The sequence below is a fragment of the Borostomias antarcticus genome, assembly GCF_949987555.1.
Source record: "Borostomias antarcticus genome assembly, chromosome: 32".
In the NCBI taxonomy this organism is placed as follows: domain Eukaryota; kingdom Metazoa; phylum Chordata; class Actinopteri; order Stomiiformes; family Stomiidae; genus Borostomias; species Borostomias antarcticus.
Genome location: NC_140265.1, coordinates 1,294,450 through 1,321,949, shown reverse-complemented (window position 1 = coordinate 1,321,949; position 27,500 = coordinate 1,294,450). Strand labels below are relative to the sequence as shown.

At 50.6% G+C, this 27,500-nt stretch overlaps 2 protein-coding genes across 2 annotated transcripts in view; one reads left to right on the top strand and one right to left on the bottom strand.

The window, feature by feature from the left end:
* The window catches only part of gart (phosphoribosylglycinamide formyltransferase), a 27,015-nt gene extending 1,942 nt beyond the window's left edge, over positions 1-25,073 (top strand). Inside the window, exons 2-22 of the mRNA XM_084460412.1 lie at positions 1-173; positions 1,494-1,589; positions 2,660-2,834; positions 3,755-3,866; positions 4,302-4,370; positions 4,580-4,705; positions 6,082-6,169; positions 8,038-8,123; positions 8,424-8,592; positions 9,520-9,751; positions 11,559-11,653; positions 13,060-13,169; positions 13,666-13,864; positions 15,269-15,520; positions 15,905-16,057; positions 16,428-16,631; positions 16,782-16,937; positions 21,219-21,349; positions 21,862-22,003; positions 22,106-22,221; positions 23,478-25,073. The exon at positions 1-173 is cut by the window's left edge and continues 14 nt beyond it. Coding sequence (XP_084316538.1) covers positions 29-173; positions 1,494-1,589; positions 2,660-2,834; positions 3,755-3,866; positions 4,302-4,370; positions 4,580-4,705; positions 6,082-6,169; positions 8,038-8,123; positions 8,424-8,592; positions 9,520-9,751; positions 11,559-11,653; positions 13,060-13,169; positions 13,666-13,864; positions 15,269-15,520; positions 15,905-16,057; positions 16,428-16,631; positions 16,782-16,937; positions 21,219-21,349; positions 21,862-22,003; positions 22,106-22,221; positions 23,478-23,675 — 3,054 coding nt within the window. The 5' untranslated portion in view covers positions 1-28 and the 3' untranslated portion in view covers positions 23,676-25,073. The remainder of the gene's footprint in view (positions 174-1,493; positions 1,590-2,659; positions 2,835-3,754; positions 3,867-4,301; positions 4,371-4,579; positions 4,706-6,081; positions 6,170-8,037; positions 8,124-8,423; positions 8,593-9,519; positions 9,752-11,558; positions 11,654-13,059; positions 13,170-13,665; positions 13,865-15,268; positions 15,521-15,904; positions 16,058-16,427; positions 16,632-16,781; positions 16,938-21,218; positions 21,350-21,861; positions 22,004-22,105; positions 22,222-23,477) is intronic.
* A 10-nt stretch (positions 25,074-25,083) lies between these two features.
* hemk2 (HemK methyltransferase 2, ETF1 glutamine and histone H4 lysine) overlaps positions 25,084-27,500 on the bottom strand; it is a 4,056-nt gene continuing 1,639 nt past the window's right edge. Inside the window, exons 2-7 of the mRNA XM_084460413.1 lie at positions 26,951-27,109; positions 26,776-26,862; positions 25,780-25,870; positions 25,594-25,677; positions 25,355-25,496; positions 25,084-25,224 (exon numbers count right to left, since the gene is read on the bottom strand). Of these exons, the coding sequence (XP_084316539.1) occupies positions 25,118-25,224; positions 25,355-25,496; positions 25,594-25,677; positions 25,780-25,870; positions 26,776-26,862; positions 26,951-27,078 (639 nt within the window). The 5' untranslated portion in view covers positions 27,079-27,109 and the 3' untranslated portion in view covers positions 25,084-25,117. The remainder of the gene's footprint in view (positions 25,225-25,354; positions 25,497-25,593; positions 25,678-25,779; positions 25,871-26,775; positions 26,863-26,950; positions 27,110-27,500) is intronic.

Below are 27,500 nucleotides of genomic sequence, written 5' to 3'. Positions count from 1 at the left end.
CCTCTCTGAGTGTCGCTGAGCGTCCGTCATGGCGGAGCGGGTTCTGGTGATCGGCGGCGGCGGGCGGGAGCACGCCCTGGCCTGGAAGCTGGCTCAGTCGCCGCAGGTCAAGCAGGTCCTTGTGGCGCCGGGCAACGCCGGCACGGCCGGCCGAGGGAAGATCAGCAACTCTGGTGAGTGAAACACACATCACTGAAACACTCACAGAGTCAGACCTCTACCTCCTTACTGAAACACTGTCAGACCTCTACCTCCTTACTGAAACACTGTCAGACCTCTACCTCCTTACTGAAACACTGTCAGACCTCTACCTCCTTACTGAAACACTCACGGAGTCAGACCTCTACCTCCTTACTGAAACACTCACGGAGTCAGACTTCTACCTCCTTACTGAAACACTCACGTAGTCAGACTTCTACCTCCTTACTGAAACACTCACGGAGTCAGACTTCTACCTCCTTACTGAAACACTCACGGAGTCAGACCTCTTCCTCCTTACTGAAACACTCACAGAGTCAGACCTCTTCCTCCTTACTGAAACACTCACGTAGTCAGACCTCTACCTCCTTACTGAAACACTGTCAGACCTCTACCTCCTTACTGAAACACTCACGGAGTCAGTCCTCTACCTCCTTACTGAAACACTCACGGAGTCAGACCTCTACCTCCTTACTGAAACACTCACGGAGTCAGTCCTCTACCTCCTTACTGAAACACTCAGTCAGTCCTCTACCTCCTTACTGAAACACTCAGTCAGACCTCTACCTCCTTACTGAAACACTCACCGAGTCAGACCTCTACCTCCTTACTGAAACACTCACCGAGTCAGACCTCTACCTCCTTACTGAAACACTCACGGAGTCAGACCTCTACCTCCTTACTGAAACACTGAGTCAGACCTCTACATCCTTACTGAAACACTCACGGAGTCAGACCTCTACCTCCTTACTGAAACACTGAGTCAGACCTCTACCTCCTTACTGAAACACTCACAGAGTCAGACCTCTACCTCCTTACTGAAACGCTCACAGAGTCAGACTTCTACCTCCTTACTGAAACACTCACGGAGTCAGACTTCTACCTCCTTACTGAAACACTCACGGAGTCAGACTTCTACCTCCTTACTGAAACACTCACGGAGTCAGACCTCTACCTCCTTACTGAAACACTCACGGAGTCAGACCTCTACCTCCTTACTGAAACACTCAGTCAGACCTCTACCTCCTTACTGAAACACTCACGGAGTCAGACCTCTACCTCCTTAAGTGTTATGCGACTAATGTTTCTCTCTCTCTTTCTCTCTCTCTATCTCTCTCCCTCTCTCTTTCTCTCTTTCTTTCTATTTCCCCTCTCACACACACTTTCTCTCTATTCCCCCCTCTCTCTCTCTCTCTCTCTCTCTCCCTCTCTCTCTCTCTCTCCCTCTCTCCCTCTCTCTCTCTCCCTCTCTCTCTCTCTCTCTCTCTCTCTCTCTCTCTCTCTCTCTCTCTCAGAGGTGTCTGTGAGTAACCACTCCATCCTGGCTCAGTTCTGTAAGGACCATAACGTGGGTCTGGTGGTGGTCGGTCCCGAGGTGCCCCTGGCTGCAGGTGAGCCTCTCTAGGTCTCCCGTCTCCTCTTCTGGAATCATCCATCATTAGTCGGTGTTTAACGTTCAATTGACTCAAAAGTTGAAAGCATAATTCAAACAAATTCAAATTGCGGTCGTCCCATCTGTCTCTCTCGCTCGGTTTGCTCCTCCCCCCTCTCTCTCTTTCTCTCCCTCTCTCTGCCCCCCCCCCACCCCGTATCTCTCTCTCTCTCCCTCCCCCCCTCTCTCCCTCTGTTTCTCTCCCTCTCTCTGCCCCCCCCTATCTCTCTCTCTCTCTCTCTGTCTCTCTCTCCTCCTCTCACTCTCTGTCTCTCTCTCCCTCTGTTTCTCTCTCTCTTTCTCTCCCTGCCCTCCCCCGTATCTCTCTCTCTCTCTCTCCCTCTGTCTCTCTCTCCCCCTCTCTCTCCCTCTGTTTCTCTGTCTCCCCCCCTCCCTCTGTTTCTCCCTCTCTCTCTTTCTCTCCCTCTCTCTGCCCCCCCCGTATCTCTCTTTCTCTCTCTCCCTCTGTCTCCCTGTCTCCCTCTCCTCCTCTCACTCTCTCTCTCTCTCTCTCTCTCTCTCTCTCTCCCTCTGTCTCCCTCTCCTCCTCTCACTCTCTGTCTCTCTCTCCCCCCTCTCTCCCTCCGTTTCTCTGTCTCTCCCCCCTCTCCTCCTCTGTTTCTCTCTCTCTTTCTCTCCCTCTCTCTGCCCCCCCCCCCGTATCTCTCTCTCTCTCTCTCCCTCTGTCTCCCTCTCCTCCTCACTCTCTGTCTCTCTCCCCCCCTCTTTCCCTCTGTTTCTCTGTCTCTCCCCCGCCCCCTCTCTCTCCCTCTGTTTCTCTCTCTCTCTGCCCCCCCTCCCCGTATCTCTCTCTCTCTCTCTCCCTCTCCTCCTCTCACTCTGTCTCTCCCCCCCCTCTCTCCCTCTGTTTCTCTGTCTCCCCCCCTCTCTCTTTCTCTCCCTCTCTCTGCCCCCCCCCCCCGTATCTCTCTCTCTCCCTCTGTCCCCCTCTCCTCCTCTCACACTGTTTCTCTGTCTCTCCCCCGCCCCCTCTCTCTCCCTCTGTCTCTCTCTCTCTCTCTCTGTCAGGGATGGTGGATGACCTCCTGGCAGCGGGGGTCCCATGTTTTGGGCCCTCGGCGCGGGCCGCCCAGCTGGAGGCCAGTAAGAGCTTCTCCAAGGCCTTCATGGACCGCCACGGCGTTCCCACAGCGCGCTGGAGCTCCTTCACCGACCCCCAGGACGCCTGCAGCTACATCCGCAGGTCAGGAGCTGGAACGGGGAGCGGGGTCTTTCAGAAGATGCGTCCATCTTGTGTGTTTAGGAGAGAATGAACCCGGTCACACCTGCTAACCCTGGGCCTGACCTCTCCTGTGTTTTGGTGTGGTGTGTGTGATATGGGGTGGTGCGTTGTGATATGGGGTGGTGCGTTGTGATATGGGGTGGTATGTTGTGTGGTGTGTGTTATGGTGTGTTGTGTCCTGTGGTGTGTGTGTGATATGGGGTGGTGTGTTGTGTGGTATGGGGTGGTGTGGTGTGTGTGTGATATGGGGTGGTGTGGTGTGTGTGTTATGGGGTGGTGTGGTGTGTGTGTTATGGGGTGGTGTGGTGTGTGTGTGATATGGGGTGGTGTGTTGTGTGGTATGGGGTGGTGTGGTGTGTGTGTGATATGGGGTGGTGTGTGTGTGGTATGGGGTGGTGTGGTGTGTGTGTGATATGGGGTGGTGTGTGTGTGGTATGGGGTGGTGTGTTGTGTGGTGTGTTGTGTGGTGTGTCCTGTGGTGTGTGTGTGATATGGGGTGGTGTGTGTGTGATATGGGGTGGTGTGTTATGGTGTGGTGTGTGTGATATGGGGTAATGTGGTGTGTGGTGTGGTGTGTGTGTGTTATGGTGGTGTGTGTGTGTGATTATGGGGTGTTGTGTGGTGTGTGTGATATGGGGTGTTGTGTGTGTGTGTGTGTTATGGGGTGGTGTGGTGTGTGTGTGTGTGTGTGTGTGTGTGTGTGTGTGTTATGGGGTGTTGTGTGTGGTGTGTGTGTGTGTTATGGGGTGGTGTGGTGTGTGTGTGTGTGTGTGTGTGTGTGTGTGTTATGGGGTGTTGTGTGTGGTGTGTGTGTGTGTTATGGGGTGGTGTGGTGTGTGTGTGTGTGTGTTATGGGGTGGTGTGTTGTGTGGTGTGTCCAGGGCAGACTTCCCAGCGCTGGTGGTGAAGGCCAGTGGTCTGGCCGCAGGGAAGGGCGTGATCGTGGCGCGGGACCAGGATGAGGCCTGTCAAGCTGTGCTGGACATCATGAAGGTCACACACTCGAGCTCACCTTTCTCTCCTTTCTTTCTTTCTTACTTTCCTTTCTTTTTCTTTTTCTTTTTCTTTTCTTTCTTTTCTTTCTTTCTTTTCTTTCTTTCTTTTTCTTTTCTTTTCTTTTCTTTTCTTTTCTTTTCTTTTCTTTTCTTTTCTTTTCTTTTCTTTTCTTTTCTTTTCCTTTTCTTTTTCTTTTCTTTCTTTCTTTCTTTTCTTTCTTTGTTTCTTTCTTTCTTTCTTTTCTTATACTTTATATATAAGTCTTATAGATGCTTGGCTGTCAGCAGAATGCTATCTGACTTGTCCTAGTAGCGTTCACGATGAACACAATCAGCCTTGGAAGTTGCTCTGTGAGGAGTTTTGGTAGATAACATGTCACCTCCCTGACTACAAATCAATCTTTGTTTGAAGAGTTGTGTCTCTTGTGTGCAGGATAAAGCGTTCGGCTCGGCCGGGGAGACCGTCGTTGTTGAAGAGCTTCTGGAGGGCGAGGAAGTGTCGGTGAGTCCTGCCGTGTGCGTGTGTGTGTGTGTGTGTGTGTGTGTGTGTGTACACTGTCTTTCCTCTTCCCCTCCCTCTCATCCCTCTTTCCCACTCAAGTTAACTTTCTTGTACTAATTCCATTTGTACACTGAAGCCATTGAACGTCACCGCATGTATTGGTGAGATTGTCCCCAGTGTTGACTGTGCCCCCCCCCCCCCCCCCCTAGTGTCTGTGTTTCAGCGATGGCACCTCCGTGGCCCCCATGCCACCAGCTCAGGACCACAAACGCCTGAAGGACGGCGACCACGGGCCAAACACGGGCGGCATGGGGGCCTACTGCCCCGCCCCTCAGGTACACCCACACACACACACACACACACACACACATATGTATATCCAATCCAATCCACTATTTATAAAGCACATTTTACAAGGATCACCAAAGTGCTGTACAGACCAAAAAACAAACACAATAGCCTATAGCTAAGATTAAGACACAATATAGCTCAAATAAACACAATAGCCTATAGCTAAAATAGAAACACGCTATGGCTAAAATACATAGTAAGACTGAACTAAAACAAACACAGACATATAACACAGGCAGCAGAACTGGGACAAGGACTACAGAACTCAAAGGGAATTAAAAGGGAATTAAAAGCTAAGGAGTAAAAATGTCTCCGATGTAACTTCAGGCGAGGCACGAACTATTACTAATAACAAATTATTTTTTTCGCCGTGTCCCTGCGCAGAAGTAACCTGACGTGCGCCAGATAGTTTGTTCACACGGAGTGAAACAACGTGAGCTCACGAGATCAGGATGGTCTCACGAGGCTAGAGCAGAAGAAAAAAACTAAAACTAATACTGAAACTAATAAAAACTAAACATTATCAGAGAATACAAACTAAACTAGCAAATTTGCTTTGAAAACTAATTAAAACTAAACTGAAATTGAACACAAAAAAGTTAAAACGATATAAAAATAAAAACTAATGAAAAAAGCAAAACTATTATAACCCTGGTGTGTCTGTCCCTGTGTGTCTGTCCCTGTGTGTCTGTCCCTGTGTGTCTGTCCCTGTGTGTCTGTCCCTGTGTGTCTGTCCCTGTGTGTCTGTCCCTGTGTGTCCGTCCCTGTGTGTCTGTCCCTGTGTGTCCATCCCTGTGTGTCTGTCCCTGTGTGTCTGTCCCTGTGTGTCTGTCCCTGTGTGTCTGTCCCTGTCTGTCCCTGTGTGTCTGTCCCTGTGTGTCTGTCCCTGTGTGTCTGTCCCTGGTGTGTCTGTCCCTGGTGTGTCTGTCCCTGTGTGTCTGTCCCTGTGTGTCTGTCCCTGTCTGTCCCTGTGTGTCTGTCCCTGTGTGTCTGTCCCTGTGTGTCTGTCCCTGGTGTGTCTGTCCCTGTGTGTCTGTCCCTGTGTGTCTGTCCCTGGTGTGTCTGTCCCTGTGTGTCTGTCCCTGTGTGTCCCTGTGTGTCCCTGTGTGTCTGTCCCTGTGTGTCTGTCCCTGTGTGTCTGTCCCTGTGTGTCTGTCCCTGTGTGTCCATCCTTGTGTGTCTGTCCCTGTGTGTCTGTCCCTGTGTGTCCCTGTGTGTCTGTCCCTGTGTGTCTGTCCCTGTGTGTCTGTCCCTGGTGTGTCTGTCCCTGTGTGTCCCTGTGTGTCTGTCCCTGTGTGTCTGTCCCTGTGTGTCTGTCCCTGTGTGTCTGTCCCTGTGTGTCTGTCCTCCTCCTGTCCAGGTGTCTCCAGAGCTTCTGGACCAGATCAGGGACACGGTCCTGCAGAAGACCGTGGACGCGATGAGGGACGAGGGGGCCCCTTACGTGGGTGAGAGAGGGACGAGGGGGCCCCTTACGTGGGTGAGAGAGGGATGAGGGAGGAGGGGGCCCCTTACGTGGGTGAGAGAGGGATGAGGGAGGAGGGGGCCCCTTACGTGGGTGAGAGAGGGATGAGGGAGGAGGGGGGCCCCTTACGTGGGTGAGAGAGGGATGAGAGAGGAGGGGGTGAGAGAGGGATGAGGGAGGAGGGGGTGAGAGAGGGATGAGAGAGGAGGGGACCCCTTACGTGGGTGAGAGAGGGATGAGGGAGGAGGGGACCCCTTACGTGGGTGAGAGAGGGATGAGGGAGGAGGGGGCCCCTTACGTGGGTGAGAGAGGGATGAGGGAGGAGGGGGGCCCTAACGTGGGTGAGAGGGATGAGGGAGGAGGGGGGCCCTTACGTGGGTGAGAGAGGGATGAGGGAGGAGGGGGCCCCTTACGTGGGTGAGAGAGGGATGAGGGAGGAGGGAGGAGGGGACCCCTTACGTGGGTGAGAGAGGGATGAGGGAGGAGGGGGCCCCTTACGTGGGTGAGAGAGGGATGAGGGAGGAGGGGGGCCCTAACGTGGGTGAGAGAGGGATGAGGGAGGAGGGGGCCCCTTACGTGGGTGAGAGAGGGACGAGGGAGGAGGGATGAGGGAGGCCCTTACGTGGGTGAGAGAGGGATGAGGGAGGAGGGGGCCCCTTACGTGGGTGAGAGAGGGATGAGGGAGGAGGGGGGCCCTTACGTGGGTGAGAGAGGGATGAGGGAGGAGGGGGGGCCTCACGTGGGTGAGAGAGGGATGAGGGATGAGGGATGAGGGAGGCCCTTACGTGGGTGAGAGAGGGATGAGGGAGGAGTGGATGAGAGAGGGAGGAGGGAGGAGGGATGAGGGAGGAGGGGGCCCCTTAAGTGGGTGAGAGAGGGATGAGGGAGGAGGGGACCCCTTACGTGGGTGAGAGAGGGAGGAGGGAGGAGGGGGCCCTTACGTGGGTGTGAGAGGGATGAGGGAGGAGGGGGCCCCTTACGTGGGTGTGAGAGGGATGAGGGAGGAGGGGGGCCCTTACGTGGGTGAGAGAGGGATGAGGGAGGCCCTTACGTGGGTGAGAGAGGGATGAGGGAGGAGGGGGGCCCCTTACGTGGGTGAGAGAGGGATGAGGGAGGAGGGGGGCCCCTTACGTGGGTGAGAGAGGGATGAGGGAGGAGGGGGCCCTTACGTGGGTGAGAGAGGGATGAGGGAGGAGGGGGCCCTTACGTGGGTGAGAGAGGGATGAGGGAGGAGGGGGCCCTTACGTGGGTGAGAGAGGGATGAGGGAGGAGGGGGGCCCTTTCGTGGGTGAGAGAGGGATGAGGGAGGAGGGGGTAAGAGAGGGATGAGGGAGGAGTGGATGAGAGAGGGATGAGGGAGGAGTGGGTGAGAGAGGGATGAGGGAGGAGGGGGCCCTTACGTGGGTGAGAGAGGGATGAGGGAGGAGTGGGTGAGAGAGGGATGAGGGCCCGGGATTCTACAGCCACGGTCTTTCTCTGTCCTTCACTGCTTTCTGGTCTCTGGTTCTCAGGTGTTCTGTGTTCTCTCTGGTTCTCAGGTGTGCTGTTCTGTGTTCTCTCTGGTTCTCAGGTGTGCTGTACTCTCTGGTTCTAAGGTGTGCCTTACTCTGTTCTCTCATGTTCTCAGGTGTTCTGTACTGTGTTCTCTCATGTTCTCAGGTGTGCTGTACTCTGTTCTCTCATGTTCTCAGGTGTGCTGTTCTCTGTTCTCTCTGGTTCTCAGGTGTGCTGTACTCTGTTCTCTCATGTTCTAAGGTGTGCTGTACTGTGTTCTCTCTGGTTCTCAGGTGTGCTGTACTGTGTTCTCTCTGGTTCTAAGGTGTGCTGTACTGTGTTCTCTCATGTTCTCAGGTGTTCTGTATGCAGGCCTGATGTTGACCAAGCAGGGCCCGAAGGTCCTGGAGTACAACTGCCGCTTCGGAGACCCAGAATGTCAGGTGGGCGTGTGTGTGTGTGTGTGCCTGTGTGTGTGTGTGTGTGTGTGTGTGTGTGTGTGTGTGTGTGTGTGTGTCAGGTCGGTGTGTGTGTGTGTGTGTGTGCCTGTGTGTGTGTGTGTGTGTGTGTGTGTGTGTCTGTGTGTGTGCCTGTGTGTGTGTGTGTGCCTGTGTGTGTGTGTGTGTGTGTGTGTGTCTGTGTGTGTGTGTGTCTGTGTGTGTGTGCGTGTGTGTGTGTGTGCGTGTCTGTCCATTCTAGTACAAGCCTTGGGGGTGACCTTTGACCTCCGCCGTGTCCCCCAGGTCCTGATGCCCCTGCTGAAGAGCGACCTGTACGAGGTCCTGCAGAGCACCCTGCAGGGCCGCCTGGCCACCAGCGCCCCCGTGTGGCTGGAGGGCAGCTCTGCGGTCACCGTGGTCATGGCCAGCGCCGGCTACCCCGGACCCTACAAGACGGGGGTTGAGATCACCGGTATGTTATTTAAGCAATAACCCACGAGAGGCCGTGTGTTATAGTGATTTTATAACAGCTAGGGGACGTTGTTAGGCACGACGCGAAGCGGAGTAAAACCCCCCTAGCTGTTATAAAATCACTATAACACACGGCCTCGCGTTTCCATCTAGAGCTTTAAATCGGATAAAGCATTTATCACAAAAGACTTTTATCGAACAAGAGAAAATCCGATGAGATTGACAGTACTAACTTTTTGTCGATTGTCATTATTTTTAATCGAATTTTACTGTTTCCATAAGGCATTTTTAATTCGATATAACTTAATTCGCATAAAACGTGTGGATGGAAACATGGCTATAGACTGTCTGAATCAGCCGATCCTCTTGCTCTCTCTTACCCCCTCTCCCTCCATCTCTCTCTTCAATCTCTCTCTTCCTCTATCTATCTCTCCTATCTCTCTCTCCCTCCATCTCACTCTCTCTCTCTCCATCTCACTCTCTCTCTCTTCCTCCATCTCCCTCTCTCTTACCCCCTCTCCCTCCATCTCTCTCTCTCCCTCCATCTCTCTCTCTCTCTTCCATCTCTCTCCCTCCATCTCTCTCTCTTCTCTCTCTCTCCCTCCATCTCTCTCTCCTCTCTCTCTCCCTCCATCTCTCTCTCTTCTCTCTCTCTCCCTCCATCTCTCTCTCTCCTACCTCTCTCTTCCTCCATCTCTCTCTCTCTTCTCTCTCTCTCCCTCCATCTCTCTCTCTCCCTCCATCTCTCTCTCTCTCTTCTACCTCTCTCTTCCTCCATCTCTCTCTCCCTCCATCTCTCTCTCCTCTCTCTCTCCCTCCATCTCTCTCTCTCTCTCCTCTCTCTCTCCCTCCATCTCTCTCTCTTCTCTCTGTATCTCCCTCCATCTCTCTCTCTCTCTCTCCCTTCCTCCCTCTCTCTCTCTCTCAGGCCTGTCTCAGGTGGAGGAGGCGGGTGTGCAGGTGTTCCACGCCGGCACGGCGGTCCACGAGGGGGGCGTGGTCTCCAGCGGGGGGCGTGTCCTCACAGTCACAGCCATGCGGTCGTCCCTGGAGACCGCTCTGCACGCGGCCAATCAGGGCGTGGCGGCCGTGGGTTTCCCCGGGGCGGTGTTTCGCCGTGACATCGGCCACAGAGCCATCGCCCACCTGGCGCAACGCAGGTGTGTGTGAACGCTCAGACTCAACACAGAGAAACACCATCGACTCATTCTACCTGGGGGGCGGCTGTAGCTCAGTTGGTAGAGCGGGTCGTTCAGTGATCGAAGGGTCAGTGGTTCGAATCCCAGCTCCGACTGTCTACATGTCGAAGTGTCCTTGAGCGAGACACCTAACCCCAAATTGCTCCCAATGAGCAGGTTAGCACCTTGCATGGCAGCTACCGCCATTGGTGTGTGAGTGTGTGTGTGAATGTGTGTGTGAATGGGTGAATGAGAGGCCATTGTAAAGCGCTTTGAGTGCCGCTAAGGTGGAAAAGCGCTATATAAGTGCAGTCCATTTACCATTTACCTCGAAACCTTCTCCAATGCAGTGACTTGTGTTTAGTTTGTCCATGTACAGCCTAGTTTAAAGTTACCTGTGGTGGCCCAATCCACTAGTCCCATTCTAGTAGTCTAGAATGTTCTGTGTAGCACTTTAATAAAGAACATTTCCATATATTCCTGTCTTTATAATTTTCTCGTTTGGAGAATTAAGACAGTCGTTAAAATTGGTGTTAATTCAACATGGAGCACTTTACAGCACAATGATGGATTCTAGATGTAGATTTAATCTGGATCAGATTGCATTGGTTTAGGAGCGAGTTCGACACTGGTGCGGGGGGGGGCATCTAGGGGGTGTTAAGGTTATTTCACATATAACATTTTATTTTATTTAACCAGGGTCACACACAGATTACCCTGGTCTGCATGAGCAGTTGATATTGACTAATGTTTTGACTTACTCAATATACAAGAGCTCATGGATGCAAACAAAGGCAGTCAACGAGGCCGTACAAAAATAAATCTATAATCTTTCCTGCTTTTCTCCCGAGGGTCACCCTAGAGCACTCTTCTCCCCGGGGGCGGGATTAACACTGCTTATCACGCGGCTCTCTGAAATACTCCATTCTGATTGGACAATCGCGCGTTCAAGCGGTGAATTATTTCTCGATAATTGACCCGACGTCAAGGGCAATTGAGCAATATTGACCGCTGCTAAGGGCAACGCTTAATATGTTTATGGGAGACATTTGAAAGTTGCTGAACATTCTAAACCGTTAACCCTTTTAACCCTGAAAATACAGTGACAACATTTCAAATATTAATTGGATTTTCCCTATAATACTAGAAAGCGCAGTTTCTCGGCTTTCAGCAAGTGTCGGAGTGAGGAATTTTTTTGATTTGTTCGATTTTTTTTTAATATTATTAAATATTTGTTAGATTTTTTTTAAAATGTTGCCGGTGACGTGGTCGTATTAAAAGGGTTTTAATAACAGTTTTGTCTGTTGTATGTGGACCCGCCCTCATCAGGTTAGCCTCTGAAAACACCCATTGCCCAAGCACACAGCCATTTCGCTGGGTTAATAAAAAGATTAGTCTTATAATGTCGTTGGTAAGTAGTCGTGTGTCGTGTGTAAGTGGGATATCGTTTCTAAACACACTGGCTTCTTTTTCGATAATGACCGGCTGGCCATACGTTATCCCTAATCAATCAACGATAGATGATTATTGGACAACGTTCAGACAGAAATGAACACGAGTGGAGCTTTTGGAACAGCTTTGCCGGAGCTGCCATCAGTGTCATGATTTCTAAATAAACGTTTCAAATTATTTTTTTCCTCAGTATAATTTTTGGGGTGACACAGATGCAACCGTTTCCAATTTTGAGGGGGACGCGTCCCCCTGTCCCCCCGGTTCCTATGCCAATGCCAACAAGGTGCAGTCTGATTGGTACCTCTGACCTCTCACCCCTGACCTGTGTGTCCATCAGAGGCCTGACCTATAGGGATAGTGGAGTGGACATCGCCGCGGGCAACAGGCTGGTGGACCTGATCAAGCCAATGGCCAAGGCCACATCTCGCTCAGGTAGCCACGCCCAACATCTACACCTCATACACCTCCACCATCTCTACACCTCCACCATCTACACCTCCACCATCTCTACACCTCCAACATCTACACCTCCACCATCTACACCTCCACTATCTACACCTCCACCATCTACACCTCCACCATCTACACCTCCACTATATACACCTCCACCATCTACACCTCCACCATCTACACCTCCACCATCTCTACACCTCCACCATCTCTACACCTCCACCATCTACACCTCCACTATCTACACCTCCACCATCTACACCTCCACCATCTCTACACCTCCACCATCTACACCTCCACCATCTCTACACCTCCACCATCTACACCTCCACCATCTACACCTCCACTATCTACACCTCCACCATCTCTACACCTCCACCATCTACACCTCCACCATCTCTACACCTCCACCATCTCTACACCTCCACCATCTACACCTCCACCATCTACACCTCCACCATCTACACCTCCACCATCTACACCTCCACTATCTACACCTCCACCATCTACACCTCCACCATCTACACCTCCACCCAATATCTACACCTCCACCATCTACACCTCCACCATCTACACCTCCACCATCTACTCCTCCACCCAACATCTACACCTCCAACATCTACACCTCCACCTCCACCATCTACACCTCCACCATCTACACCTCCACCATCTACACCTCCACCATCTACTCCTCCACCCAACATCTACACCTCCAACATCTACACCTCCACCTCCACCATCTACACCTCCACCATCTACACCTCCACCATCTACACCTCCATCTCACCCATCTCCACTCCACCTCCCTCTCCATCCACACCTCTGTACTGCATCAGCCATCTTTGTCTCCACATAGCTAAATGACTTAACTTCTCTTTTGTGAAGTTTAATTTAAAAGCAGAGTTGGGGGGATTTGTCTTGTCTGCTTATCTTGGTTTCAAGGTAATGGAAGCGGCGTTGCTCGTGCAGACAAACTGAATTTGGATCAGTATTAGTCTGATACAGACCTTCAACGAAGTTTGAGTTTACCTCTATGAACACGACATTGGCGTACAATATTTCCACCTACAGAATATGAAAGGGTATACGTGATGTTTAAAAAAAAAATTGTATTATTATGAATTGCATTTATATAGCGCCCTTCATGATACCCAGAGCGCTTTACAGAGTCCAGTATTCATTCAGACACAGTCATACCGGTGGTGGTGAGATACATCTGTAGCCACAGCTGCCCTGGGGCAGACTGACAGAAGCGTGGCTGCCAATCAGCGCCTACGGCCCCTCCGACCACCACCGCCAACATTCATTCATTCATTCACATTCATACGTTGCATGTCTATCATGTTATCATTGGAATCCACATGGTAGTTACTCCTCCTGTCCACCAGGGTGCAATGCCGAGCTGGGAGGCTTCGCGGGGCTGTTTGACCTGCAGGCCGCGGGCTTCTCCGACCCCATCCTGGTGTCGGGGACCGACGGCGTGGGGACCAAGCTCAAGGTGAGAGACCCCCCCCCCCCCTGACCGCCCCCCCCCCCCCTAGCCTGGCATGATCGGAGCCAGGGCTCTAAGCTAACATCTTTCACTAGGAGCACAGAAAGAAATTTCAGAGCGCAACGGAAAATTTGAAATAACACATTTTTATTAGCAACACACACATTAGGCCTACAAGTTGTGGGACTTGTAGTTTTGTATACGGGTGCGCGAAACTGACTAGTTTGATCCAATTTGCATGGATTTATTTTAAATGCGAAAAAAAATGCGAGTGAAATAGTTTAAAACAGTACTCGCACAGTGTGCTCCTAAATTATTTTTTCTGATCGCACAAAACAATTTTTAGTCGTAAATGCGAGTAAAATGGTCGCACCTTAGAGCACTGGGAGGGTCATCCTGCGCTGTCCACCACCATGTCGGCCATCTTGAAATGTGAGAGGAATTGGAGAGGACAGGGATTACACTTTTGTCGTGTGTGTCATCTCCCACCCCCCTCCCATAGATCGCCCAGGCGTGCGAGCAGCACGGCACCCTGGGACAGGACCTGGTGGCCATGTGCGTCAACGACGTGCTGGCGCAGGGGGCGGAGCCTCTCTTCTTCCTGGACTACTTCTCCTGCGGGCGACTGGACGTGGGCGTGGCCTCCTCCGTCATCGGCGGCGTCGCCAGGGCGTGTGAGACGGCGGGCTGCGCTCTCCTAGGTGAGGGACGAGGGGGATCGGAGGCGGACCCGAGATGGCCGTCAGTCCTTAGACATCGGGAGGTAGAGCGGGTCGTCCGATGACCGCAGGGTTGGCGGTTCGAATCCCGGCACCTCCTGTCCACACGTCGAAGTAGGGCTGCTCGATTAATCGGATTTTAATCTAGATTAAGATTTGGGCTGTCAGCGATCATTAAAAAAAAATAATCGCCATAAAACGATTTTGAATAACTTATTTAGACGCGTTCTGTCCTAGTGAAAATATTTTTCCGAGGTAGTCTTCTTCTGTGGTGGTGGCGGTGCTTTGAAGCTTCTTTATTTATCAGTTTTGGCATTTTGTACTTTGTATGTATCTAATCCAAAGAACATTGTTAAAAAGAAAAGCCACTGTCAACATTTAATAAATTAATTATCAAAGTCAATGTATAATTTGATTTAAGAAAATGCTAAAACTTTTGAAAAAAAAAAAAATTCAATGAATTGAAGTGTTAAATAATCGTGATCTCAATATCAATCAAAATAATCGTGATTTCGATTTTTGCCATAATCGAGCAGCCCTACGTCGAAGTGTTCTTGGGTAAAGACACTGCACCCCAAATTGCTCCCAGTGTGCAGACTGGCACCTTGCACGGCCGCTGACCGCCATCGGTGTGTGAATGTGTGAGTGAATGGGTGAATGAGCGGCCATTTGTAAAGCGCTTTGGTTAAAAGCCCTACAGTATATAAGTACAGTCTATTTACCGTTAGAGAGACCGCGCTGACCACTGGCTGATCGGCTGTTGGCGTGTGTGCTTGTACTTTATTTGACTGTGTGCGTGTGTCTGTGTGTGTGTGTGTGTGTGTGTCAAGGTTATAATAGTTTTGCTTTTTTCATTAGTTTTTATTTTTATATCGTTTTAACTTTTTGTTTTCAATTTCAGTTTAGTTTTGATTAGTTTTAAAGCAGGTTTGCTAGTTTAGTTTAGTTTTTTTTTTTTGAAAATGCTTAGTTTTAGTTTAGTTTTTATTAGTTTCAGTATTAGTTTTAGTTTTTTTTTTCTTCTGTGCTAGCCTCGTGAGACCATCCTGATCTCAGTTGCTCACGTTGTTTCACTCACTTTCAACCATCTGGCGCACGTCAGGTTACTCCTGCGCAGGACACAGCTAAAGAACATGGAGGATAGATTTCATATCCACCCAAAATACTAGGCTTATGTATGAAATGAAAAAGACTAAAACTAAGGACATTTTCTCAATACTTTTAGTAAGTTTTGTAAACACACAATAGTTTTATTTTTTTTGTAAAGTCTAGTTTTTATTTTTATTTCAGTTAACTAAAATGTTTTTTCACACCTAGTTTTCGTTTTTTAGTTAGTTTTCGTTAACTATAATAACCTTGGTGTGTGTGTGTGTGACGTGTGTCCAGGTGGCGAGACGGCGGAGATGCCGGGGATGTACGGCCCGGGTGAGTACGACCTGGCGGGTTTCTGCGTGGGCGCGGTGGAGCGCGCCGCCCTGCTGCCCAGGCTGGCTGACATCGCCGAGGGCGACCTGCTGGTGGGCGTGGCCTCCTCGGGCGTGCACAGCAACGGCTTCAGCCTGGTGCGCAAGGTCCTGGAGCGCGCGGGGATGGACTACAGCTCGCCGGCGCCCTTCGGGAAGGCCGGCGAGACCATGGGTATGTTACGCCAATTGGAGTTAAGTCTGCTCGTTAGATCAGGATGTGAGCTCGTTAGATCAGGACGTGAGCTCGTTAGATCGGGACGTGAGCTCGTTAGATCGGGACGTGAGCTCGTTAGATCGGGACGTGAGCTCGTTAGACCAGGATGTGAGATCGTTAGATCAGGATGTGAGCTCGTTAGATCGGGACGTGAGCTCGTTAGATCGGGACGTGAGCTCGTTAGTTCGGGATGTGAGCTCGTTAGATCAGGATGTGAGATCGTTAGATCAGGACGTGAGCTTGTTAGATCAGGACGGTCTCACGGGGCCAGCAGGATGTGACCACCGCCCCCCAACATGTCTGGTTTATCTCTTGACTCGGATGTCCCGTGTTGATTGGCAGGCGAGGTTCTGCTCACGCCCACTAAGATCTACAGTCGACTGCTGCTGCCGATCCTACGCAGCGGAGCGGTCAAGGCCTACGCCCACATCACCGGGGGGGGGCTCCTGGAGAACATCCCCCGAGTGCTGCCCCAGAAGCTGGCCGTCGACCTTGGTGAGACACACACACACACACTCACACACTCTCATATACACACACACACACACACACACTCACACACACATACACACACACACACACACACACACACACACACACACACACTCATATACACACACACACACACACTCACACACTCACACTCACTCACTCACTCACACACACACTCACACACACACACACACACACACGTGTATCTGTTGGGTTTTCTATATATTGAACAGTTAATACAATTTAAGATGGTTACATTTTTTTGACCATGGTCAAACCCGACACCCCCTCCCGACCGCTACGCTCTGCTACCTCGGGGCGACTGGTTGTTACTGGTTAACTAGATCATTGTGTGTGTGTGTTTGGCGTTCAGACGCGTCGCGCTGGAGCATCCCCGCCGTGTTCTCCTGGCTCCAGAGGGAGGGGGGGCTGAGCGAGGACGAGATGGGACGCACCTTCAACTGCGGCCTGGGCGCCGTGCTGGTGGTGGCCCCCCCGGACGCCCAGAGGGTGCTGCGGCAGCTCCAAGCCCAGGAGGAGGCCTGGATCGTGGGCTCGCTCGCCCACAAGCAGCCTGGTACGGCCAGGGACATTGAAATGCGCTGTGCATTTGCGCTGTTGTGTATATATCATGTACTCATATATACATTTTATTTTTTGTAGATGACAGTTGGCCCAATGTGAACATTTGCCCATGTTTTTGATTGAGCTTTTGTCACACGTGAAGGGGCGGAGCCTGTGGTAATCCGCAACCTAGAGCACAGCCTGCGCGTTGGCCCCTCCCCCGCCGGCGAGCCGGGGGTGAGGCAGAACGGAGCCCCTCAGGGCGACGCCGTCGCCCCCCGCAGGAGGACCAGAGTAGGCGTGCTCATCTCAGGCACAGGTAGGTGAAGAGAAAGAACGGTGAATTATCGAGAAAGAACGGTGAATTATCGAGAAAGAACGGTGAATTATCGAGAAAGAACGGTGAATTATCGAGAAAGAACGGTGAATTATCGAGAAAGAACGTGAATTATCGAGAAAGAACGTGAATTATCGAGAAAGAACGGTGAATTATCGAGAAAGAACGGTGAATTATCGAGAAAGAACGTGAATTATCGAGAAAGAACGGTGAATTATCGAGAAAGAACGGTGAATTATCGAGAAAGAACGGTGAATTATCGAGAAAGAACGGTGAATTATCGAGAAATAATTTACCGGTAGGACGTGCGATTGTCCAATCGGTCGAGCGTTTAATTTTGGAATAATGAATGCTGAGAACAGATTTCGAATCACCATCACGTCATCTTTCAGCACAATAATGTCCCCAAACACACGGCAAACATCATTACGACCTATTTGGAGCCAACATCTCCAATTGGAACACTAGAACGTATGAGATTGGTCCAGAGATCTGATTCAGCATAGTTGAAGCTGTGTGGGATAATTTTGGGGGGGAAAAGAACAAAAAATGAGTTATGTCAAATCCTGCAGGAAGTTTGGAAGAATTCACCACAGGACTACGAGGAGGACACACAAAATACTGACTTGTTTAAAAAAACACACGAAATTCTTGTGACTTTTGATCATATTTATTTGTGTGCATTCCGTTTCATAGTGTTTTGACCAGAAGAGCAAATAACATTCCAGATAAATTCTTTAAACATAATGTACTTTTGCACAGTACGGTAGCTTCGTATAGCAAGAGTGTTCAAAGTGGTCTATAGCCATGTTTCCATCCACTTGTTAATCGAATTGTGTGAGGATCGCTAAGAATATGAATGTGAATAAAGCCGGTGAACGTGCGTTTCCATCTAGAGCTTTAAATCGGATAAAGCATTTATCACAAAACTTTTATCTATTTTACTACTATAGATTTTATTACTATTTTATTACGAAAATCCGATGAGATCGACAGTACAAACTTTTAGTAGATTTTCATGACTTTTAATCGAATTTTACTGTTTCCATAAGGCATTTTTAATTCGATATAACTTAATTCGCATAAAACGTGTGGATGGAAACATGGCTAGTGTGACCTGTGCTATGCTAGGCAGTCTTCTCACCTGTAGTTGGGCTGTGCTAGGGTAGTCTTCTAGTCTTCTCACCTGTAGTTGGGCGGTGCTAGGTGGTCTCACCTGTAGTTGGGCTGTGCTAGGTGGTCTAGGTGGTCTTCTCACCTGTAGTTGGGCTGTGCTAGGTGGTCTAGGTGGTCTCACCTGTAGTTGGGCTGTGCTAGGTGGTCTCACCTGTAGTTGGGCTGTGCTAGGTGGTCTAGGTGGTCTCTCCTGTAGTTGGGCTGTGCTAGGTGGTCTAGGTGGTCTCTCCTGTAGTTGGGCTGTGCTAGGTGGTCTAGGTGGTCTTCTCTCCTGTAGTTGGGCTGTGCTAGGTGGTCTAGGTGGTCTCACCTGTAGTTGGGCTGTGCTAGGTGGTCTAGGTGGTCTCACCTGTAGTTGGGCTGTGCTAGGTGGTCTCACCTGTAGTTGGGCTGTGCTAGGTGGTCTAGGTGGTCTCACCTGTAGTTGGGCTGTGCTAGGTGGTCTAGGTGGTCTCACCTGTAGTTGGGCTGTGCTAGGTGGTCTAGGTGGTCTTCTCTCCTGTAGTTGGGCTGTGCTAGGTGGTCTAGGTGGTCTTCTCACCTGTAGTTGGGCTGTGCTAGGTGGTCTAGGTGGTCTCACCTGTAGTTGGGCTGTGCTAGGTGGTCTCTCCTGTAGTTGGGCTGTGCTAGGTGGTCTAGGTGGTCTCACCTGTAGTTGGGCGGTGCTAGGTGGTCTCTCCTGTAGTTGGGCTGTGCTAGGTGGTCTTCTCACCTGTAGTTGGGCTGTGCTAGGTGGTCTCACCTGTAGTTGGGCTGTGCTAGGTGGTCTCACCTGTAGTTGGGCTGTGCTAGGTGGTCTAGGTGGTCTCACCTGTAGTTGGGCTGTGCTAGGTGGTCTAGGTGGTCTTCTCTCCTGTAGTTGGGCTGTGCTAGGTGGTCTAGGTGGTCTCTCCTGTAGTTGGGCTGTGCTAGGTGGTCTAGGTGGTCTTCTCTCCTGTAGTTGGGCTGTGCTAGGTGGTCTCTCCTGTAGTTGGGCTGTGCTAGGTGGTCTAGGTGGTCTCTCCTGTAGTTGGGCTGTGCTAGGTGGTCTAGGTGGTCTCACCTGTAGTTGGGCTGTGCTAGGTGGTCTCACCTGTAGTTGGGCTGTGCTAGGTGGTCTAGGCAGTCTTCTCACCTGTAGTTGGGCTGTGCTAGGTGGTCTAGGTGGTCTCACCTGTAGTTGGGCTGTGCTAGGTGGTCTAGGTGGTCTCACCTGTAGTTGGGCTGTGCTAGGTGGTCTAGGTGGTCTTCTCTCCTGTAGTTGGGCTGTGCTAGGTGGTCTAGGTGGTCTCACCTGTAGTTGGGCTGTGCTAGGTGGTCTAGGCGGTCTCACCTGTAGTTGGGCTGTGCTAGGTGGTCTCACCTGTAGTTGGGCTGTGCTAGGTGGTCTAGGTGGTCTTCTCACCTGTAGTTGGGCTGTGCTAGGTGGTCTCACCTGTAGTTGGGCTGTGCTAGGTGGTCTAGGTGGTCTCTCCTGTAGTTGGGCTGTGCTAGGTGGTCTAGGTGGTCTCACCTGTAGTTGGGCTGTGCTAGGCGGTCTTCTCACCTGTAGTTGGGCTGTGCTAGGTGGTCTAGGTGGTCTCACCTGTAGTTGGGCTGTGCTAGGTGGTCTAGGTGGTCTCTCCTGTAGTTGGGCTGTGCTAGGTGGTCTAGGTGGTCTCACCTGTAGTTGGGCTGTGCTAGGTGGTCTAGGTGGTCTCTCCTGTAGTTGGGCTGTGCTAGGTGGTCTAGGTGGTCTCTCCTGTAGTTGGGCTGTGCTAGGTGGTCTTCTCACCTGTAGTTGGGCTGTGCTAGGTGGTCTAGGTGGTCTCACCTGTAGTTGGGCTGTGCTAGGTGGTCTCTCCTGTAGTTGGGCTGTGCTAGGTGGTCTAGGTGGTCTCACCTGTAGTTGGGCTGTGCTAGGTGGTCTAGGTGGTCTCACCTGTAGTTGGGCTGTGCTAGGTGGTCTCTCCTGTAGTTGGGCTGTGCTAGGTGGTCTTCTCACCTGTAGTTGGGCTGTGCTAGGTGGTCTCTCCTGTAGTTGGGCTGTGCTAGGTGGTCTCACCTGTAGTTGGGCTGTGCTAGGTGGTCTAGGTGGTCTTCTTTCCTGTAGTTGGGCTGTGCTAGGTGGTCTAGGTGGTCTCACCTGTAGTTGGGCTGTGCTAGGTGGTCTAGGTGGTCTCACCTGTAGTTGGGCTGTGCTAGGTGGTCTAGGTGGTCTCTCCTGTAGTTGGGCTGTGCTAGGTGGTCTCTCCTGTAGTTGGGCTGTGCTAGGTGGTCTCACCTGTAGTTGGGCTGTGCTAGGTGGTCTAGGTGGTCTTCTCACCTGTAGTTGGGCTGTGCTAGGTGGTCTCACCTGTAGTTGGGCTGTGCTAGGTGGTCTAGGTGGTCTCACCTGTAGTTGGGCGGTGCTAGGTGGTCTCACCTGTAGTTGGGCGGTGCTAGGTGGTCTCACCTGTAGTTGGGCTGTGCTAGGTGGTCTAGGTGGTCTTCTCACCTGTAGTTGGGCTGTGCTAGGTGGTCTAGGTGGTCTCACCTGTAGTTGGGCTGTGCTAGGCGGTCTCTCCTGTAGTTGGGCTGTGCTAGGTGGTCTCTCCTGTAGTTGGGCTGTGCTAGGTGGTCTCACCTGTAGTTGGGCTGTGCTAGGTGGTCTAGGTGGTCTTCTCACCTGTAGTTGGGCTGTGCTAGGTGGTCTAGGTGGTCTCACCTGTAGTTGGGCGGTGCTAGGTGGTCTCACCTGTAGTTGGGCGGTGCTAGGTGGTCTCACCTGTAGTTGGGCTGTGCTAGGTGGTCTAGGTGGTCTTCTCACCTGTAGTTGGGCTGTGCTAGGTGGTCTAGGTGGTCTCACCTGTAGTTGGGCGGTGCTAGGTGGTCTCACCTGTAGTTGGGCTGTGCTAGGTGGTCTAGGTGGTCTCACCTGTAGTTGGGCGGTGCTAGGTGGTCTCACCTGTAGTTGGGCGGTGCTAGGTGGTCTCACCTGTAGTTGGGCGGTGCTAGGTGGTCTCACCTGTAGTTGGGCGGTGCTAGGTGGTCTCACCTGTAGTTGGGCTGTGCTAGGCGGTCTTCTCACCTGTAGTTGGGCTGTGCTAGGCGGTCTTCTCACCTGTAGTTGTGTCTTGTCTGTCTCAGGCACCAACCTCCAGGCTCTCATGCAGCAGGCCAAGCGTCCGTCCAGCGCTGCGGAGATCGTGGTGGTCATCTCCAACCGACCCGGGGTTCTCGGTCTGAAGAGGGCCTCCCTGGCCGCCATACAGACTCGGGTCAGTAACTCTCCGCCTGTATTTCATTCATTTCTTGTGTGTATGTTTATGTTGTCAATATGTCTCATGTTGTTGACCTCTGTGTATTTATGTTTTTTATGTGTGTGTTGACGTGTGTATTTATGTGTGTGTTGACGTGTGTATTTATGTGTGTGTTGACCTCTGTGTATTTATGTGTGTATTTATGTGTGTATTAACCTGTGTGTACTTATGTATTTGTGGGGACTACGGATGGTAATTAGCCCTGTGCTAAATCCAGCACTTTTATGCTTTTAATCATGTACTCATGCTTGAGGTGTCTTATCAATGTGCACTGTCCCGTCCAAATAAACAGTTAGTAAAGTTAAAGTACTGTACAGCTAGAATCCATTTTGAATGGATTAGCTAAACCGTACAGTAGCTTGGTTTCCAGATGAGTAATGTACAGTAGCCTATACAGGCCAGCTAACTCGCGGTGTCCCTTTTGGTGTGTGTGTGTGTGTGTGTCTCGTCGGATGACCGTCTGTGGTCAGGTGGTCGACCACAAGCTGTACGGCAGCCGGGCCGAGTTCGACGCCACCATCGACCGGGTGCTGGAGGAGTTCGGCGTGGAGGTGGTCTGCCTCGCCGGCTTCATGCGGATCCTCACCGCATCCTTCGTCAGGAAGTGGAACGGTACGGCCGCCACGCCCAGACCCATTTCCACACTTCATTTCTCCGCTGCCACCGCAGAGAAATTGGCGGTAACTTTGCAGAAATATTGTGTGTGTTTTTCAGGTAAACTGCTGAACATCCACCCCTCCCTGCTGCCCGCCTTCAAGGGTGTGAACGCCCAGAAACAGGCCCTGCAGGCCGGAGCTCGGGTCACCGGCTGCACCGTCCACTTTGTGGCCGTAAGTACAGGAAACGCGTCACCGTATCACAGTATGTTAACTCTAGAACTGCGCAACAATTTAAAAATATCTAACAAATAGTTAATAATATAAAAAAAATAAAATGACAAATCAAAAAAAATCCTCACTCCAACACTTGCTGAAAGCTGAGAAACTGCGCTTTCTAGTATTATAGGGAAAATCCAATTAATATTCGAAATGTTGTCACTTTATTTTCAGGGTTAAAAGGGTTAATAAAAAATAAATAAATTTGTCAGTCTTCAACATTTCCCCCCCGCCCTGAATATCTGCACTACACACGTCTAGGATGTCATGATTACAAACTGTGGATTACTAAAGGAGTTAGACACATTTATTTTTTTCCTTTTTGAACCACCTAGTGCAGCGTTTCTCAACTGGTGGGTCGCGACCCAAAGGTGGGTCGTGGAGCCGTTTTGATTGGGTCTCGACCTCGTGGGCGGTTTCCCTTTTCTTTTCTTTTAAGGGATTTTAAAATATATATTTATAGAGAAAATGTTTGGTTTTTATTTTGCAGGACACACAATTCAATCATTTCAATCATTTCTTTACGAGACATGACAGGAAGTGGGCTAACCTTAGCGTGTGCCAATGTTGTGTTATGTGTCACAGACTTTTTCTATTTTTGTGGAATAAATTTGAGTGCTGTGGAATAAATTTGGGTCGCGACTTCATGATGAGGAAAAACGTGGGTCCTGAGACCAGTTGAGAACCGCTGACCTAGTGTACAAGCGCAAAAAGCACCAGCTTTGAGCGTTGGTACCCAGTGGTTCTCCGTCAGGTGTAAATGTCTCCAACGTTGCTACTCGGGTGTGAATTGCCTGGCCTCTCTCCTCCAGTCCAATTGATGCGTTTGCACAATGAGACAGAAAATCAATTCAAGTCATTTGGAGACGACTCTATACTGAGCGGTCTACAAAACGGCATGCTGGGAAAAAGATTGAGACATGGAGAGACGTGACGATGCCTTGAGCGGTTTTCCATTTGTGAGGATTATGAGGACATTAAATAAAGTAGCCTAAGCTAGGCTATGGATTGGCTTGTGTGGATGCGTGAGCTATTGAAATGGACCGATAGTCAAAAATGTGAAGACAAAAAGGTTAAAATCCACACAGAATAAGTTTAAATGCTTCTTTTAATCCATAGTAGCAGCAAACAATGAACGAACAACTTTGTTTATACATATAAATGAGTGTTATTCCCTGAGAATGTCCCCGTCGTCGTCTGCGTCTCCACAGGAGGAGGTCGACGCTGGCGCCATCATCGCGCAGGAGGCGGTGTCTGTGCTGGTGAATGACACCGAGGAGAGCCTATCGGATCGCATCCGGGAGGCGGAGCACCGGGCCTTCCCCGCGGCCCTGGAGCTGGTGGCCGGGGGGGCGGTGAAGCTAGGGGACGACGGGCGCGTCGTGTGGAGCTCCGCCCCACTGGGCTAGACAGGAACCGCCCCCCTGGGCTAGACGGGAACCACGCCCGGACTAGGCTGCACCGCATGTGAATGGCATAGTATACCATTATGTCAGAGTATGACCCATTATGGCAGAGTATGACCCATTATGGCAGAGTATGACCAGTGTTTTTTTTTTTGCTTGTAGTACGTTGTTGTACACGGGCTGCTTCCTTGATCCGATGACCTTGCACAGGCTAATAGTGAACGGGTAAAAGAACAAAACCCTAGTTTCATTGCTTTCTACAAACTCTTTCTTTCAACGTCTACAAGGGCCTCTATAACCTTGGAATACATTCCTTACAGGACCAAATATCTCATATATTTGCCGCAAACGTTTACGTTCATTCCCTTGTGTCATGTTTACATTGTATCTAGAAGCGGCGCACATTCCATCAGGGCCATTATGATGCAGATGTTCGTCATACTTGGATTCACACCAGATCTCCGAGCTGGAAAGGCAGAAATCGCATGACGGGTCGGTTAACGTGTTTATGCCGGGGGTACGAGCGTTGTTGTGGCAGCTGTATTGTGTATATGCTTATCGTGAAATAGGTCGGGCCGCCTCGTTTCTGCATACTGTAACACTAAATAGAACTTGGTATGTGTCCTTGCATTAAACAAGTTGAACTTGAAATGGGTTATTCTGTTTTTATTCATTATGAATGACAACTATCTCAAGGGGAAACGGTACACAACTGAGCGATAACTCAAATTGTATACGAGCTGTCCTATTCGCACAAAGCAGGTCCTCTCCCTGTTGCTCGTAGCATTCCAGGGTAAACGGCGTGCGAGACTTGGGCCACGTTTACGAAGAGCGCAGGCCGAGTCTACAGTCGGGGATCGACCAAGCGGGTTCATGAGGTCACTCCGGTGGAACCCAGGTCCGGTTGTGGTTCAGATGACGTCCACACCCCGATGCCTGGGTCCAGCTAAAGCAGATGTCCTGTTGTTCTGCTGTGGCTCGGTCGAGGCAGAACCAGATGGATGGAGAACAGGGCTGCGTTCCGAATTGCATACTTCCATACTATATAGCATGCCAAAAAAAGGACGTATGTTCATATACATAGTATGCCACATGCAGTATTGCAAAAAAAACAAAACAGATGTCCAAATACATCGTCGTATTTTGCAGTATTCAAACCAGCAGGCTTTTCTGGCTATTCTTACCCACAATCCCGTGCTCAGCACTTTTTGTCACATGGTGCGAGTCGCACCGGAGGCGTTTTGATGAATCCCAGCTGTGGACGAATCTCGCTTCATGGACTGCGACGGATGTGGGTCAAATCTCAAGGCCTAACGTTATGACGATGTATGACATGTATGTCCCATTTGGATGCGTACCGCGTGCAAAGTACATACTTTTCTAGGAGTAGCTGTCGTACGTACTGGTAGTAAAAAGAAGTATGCGATTCGGAATGCAGCCCAGGGTCACATGGTGTGGAAGCGCAGCACAGACAGGCTCTCTCTCCCGGCTCTCCTAGACAGGCACGGCGCCCCCTGCAGGCCAAACTCTGCCAGCACACTGATGATCTCGTCTAGGGGGGGAGAGAAGGCAGGTAAGACCAGTTAAAGCCACTAGAATGGAAACGCAACGGGGAAAAATGGGGCATGAATGGTTTTCCGTTCCAGGAAGTGGTTTTCAGTTCCAGGAAGTGCGGAATGTACCCGGGTCATTCTCCGCCACGGTGACGAGGTAAAACGTCCCCTGATTGGACAGCAGCTGTGGGACCATGGGGAAGAACCTGTCCATCACTTCTCTGCCCCGCCTACCTCCGGCCCACGACGCCTCGATGCCCCGCCCCCCGACCTAAAAGAAAGACACAATATATACTTGGCGTTATCAAACTGATTTTCTAGGAGGCACAGGCAGAGTCCTCTTAGTACACTTAAGGTTTTAGACTTACCTCTTCTGGGGGCGTGACCACATAAGGAGGGTTGAACAACAGGACATCAACTTTTCCACTCAACCTCGGCAAGAGAGAGTCCACCTGTAAGAGGTTCACAATTCAGAGTGTGTGTGAGATTATGTGTGTGTGTGTGTGTGTGTGTGAGAGAGAGACTGTGTGTGTGTGTGTGTGTGTGAGTCTCACCAGGTCAGTGAGAACAGGCTGCAAACTGACGCCGTTACTGCAGGACGTTTCCACGGTGCACTGAGCTGCTGCAGGGTTCACATCAGTACAGCTGCACACACACACACACACACACACACACGCATCAGTACAGCTGGACACACACACAACACACATCAGTACAGCTGGACACACACACACACACACACACAACACACATCAGTACAGCTGGACACACACACACAACACACATCAGTACAGCTGGACACACACAACACACAACACAACACACATCAGTACAGCTGCACACACACACACACAACACACATCAGTACAGCTGGACACACACACACACACACACACACAACACACATCAGTACAGCTGCACACATACACACAACACACAACACACACAACACACATCAGTACAGCTGGACACACACACACACACACATCAGTACAGCTGGACACACACACACACCAGTACAGCTGGACACACACACAACACACATCAGTACAGTATATACAGCTGGACACACTCTCTGTAAAGCGCATTGTGTTGCCTCTGGGTATGAAATGCGCTATACAAATAAAGCTTTGATTGATTGATTGATTGATTTATTATGCGGCTGTGCACTTGCATTTGTCCAAATCACGTCATCTCTATTTCAGTTTGCATGAAATCATAGAAAGTACGGGTTAGATAGATTATAAAAATTAAAAAAATCCATTTGTTCAGTATAGAAACTGGTGAAATACTTCTCACCACGACATGACTACTCTACAGGTAGCCTGCTAACTCAATCCAGCGGTCTGGCCCAGTAGGACTATCAACCCTATACCAATGCCGTGGATCAGATAATCCATCCATAACTTTGTGTATCGTTGAATATATTATATGATGTACGGTTGTCACAAAATCCCGTGTCTCACCTGGACTTTCACACCACTTTAGAACCACTGATCTAAGCTACATGTGGTCCAACTCTCTCACATGTTCAAACACACACAACTCACAGGTACAGAGCTGATGGTCCCACCACGGACGCCAGGAAGGCGGACACGACCCCGGAGCCACTGCCCACCTCCAGACACACACACGGGCTGAAAGAAACATACAAAATGCATCCACAGCTCTGAATGCCTCATGGTGTTATCGACGTGCCGTGTTGTGAGACAGACAGCCTCTCACCTGGTGTGTTTGAGTCTCTCCGCATCTCTCTCCAGGGCGTCCATCAGGAGGAAGGTGTCTTCTGCGGGCTCGTACACGTCGATGAAGGGACCGCGCCCCGCGTGGGAGTACAGGGGGGTGGGATACATCTGGACAACTCGCCTCCGGTCACACTACCGACTGTCAGACAGGGAGAGACGTCTCATTTCACCCCCTGACTGTTGTAATGGTGCGTTTGTTTGTGGTCGGACGTGGCAAGTCGGAAGTGGCAAAATACCTACCTCCGACCTGTGTGCATTCCAGCTATAGCGAATGATACGATGATGATATGTGTTGTGTATGTGGCCTAACTACACAACTATACATTAATCAAACACTTGAGAAGAGCACTCAGTTTAACGATGTTTAATGGTCGAGACTCAGGTTGAACAGGCAGAGAGAGATCAATCCGCGCCTCATTGCTACTATATAACATAAAGTAGTCCCTTATTATGTAGGCTAGACACTACAATATGATATGATATTGAGATCAGCCGGCAACTGGGGGCTGAGAAACATATCTGAATTTGCG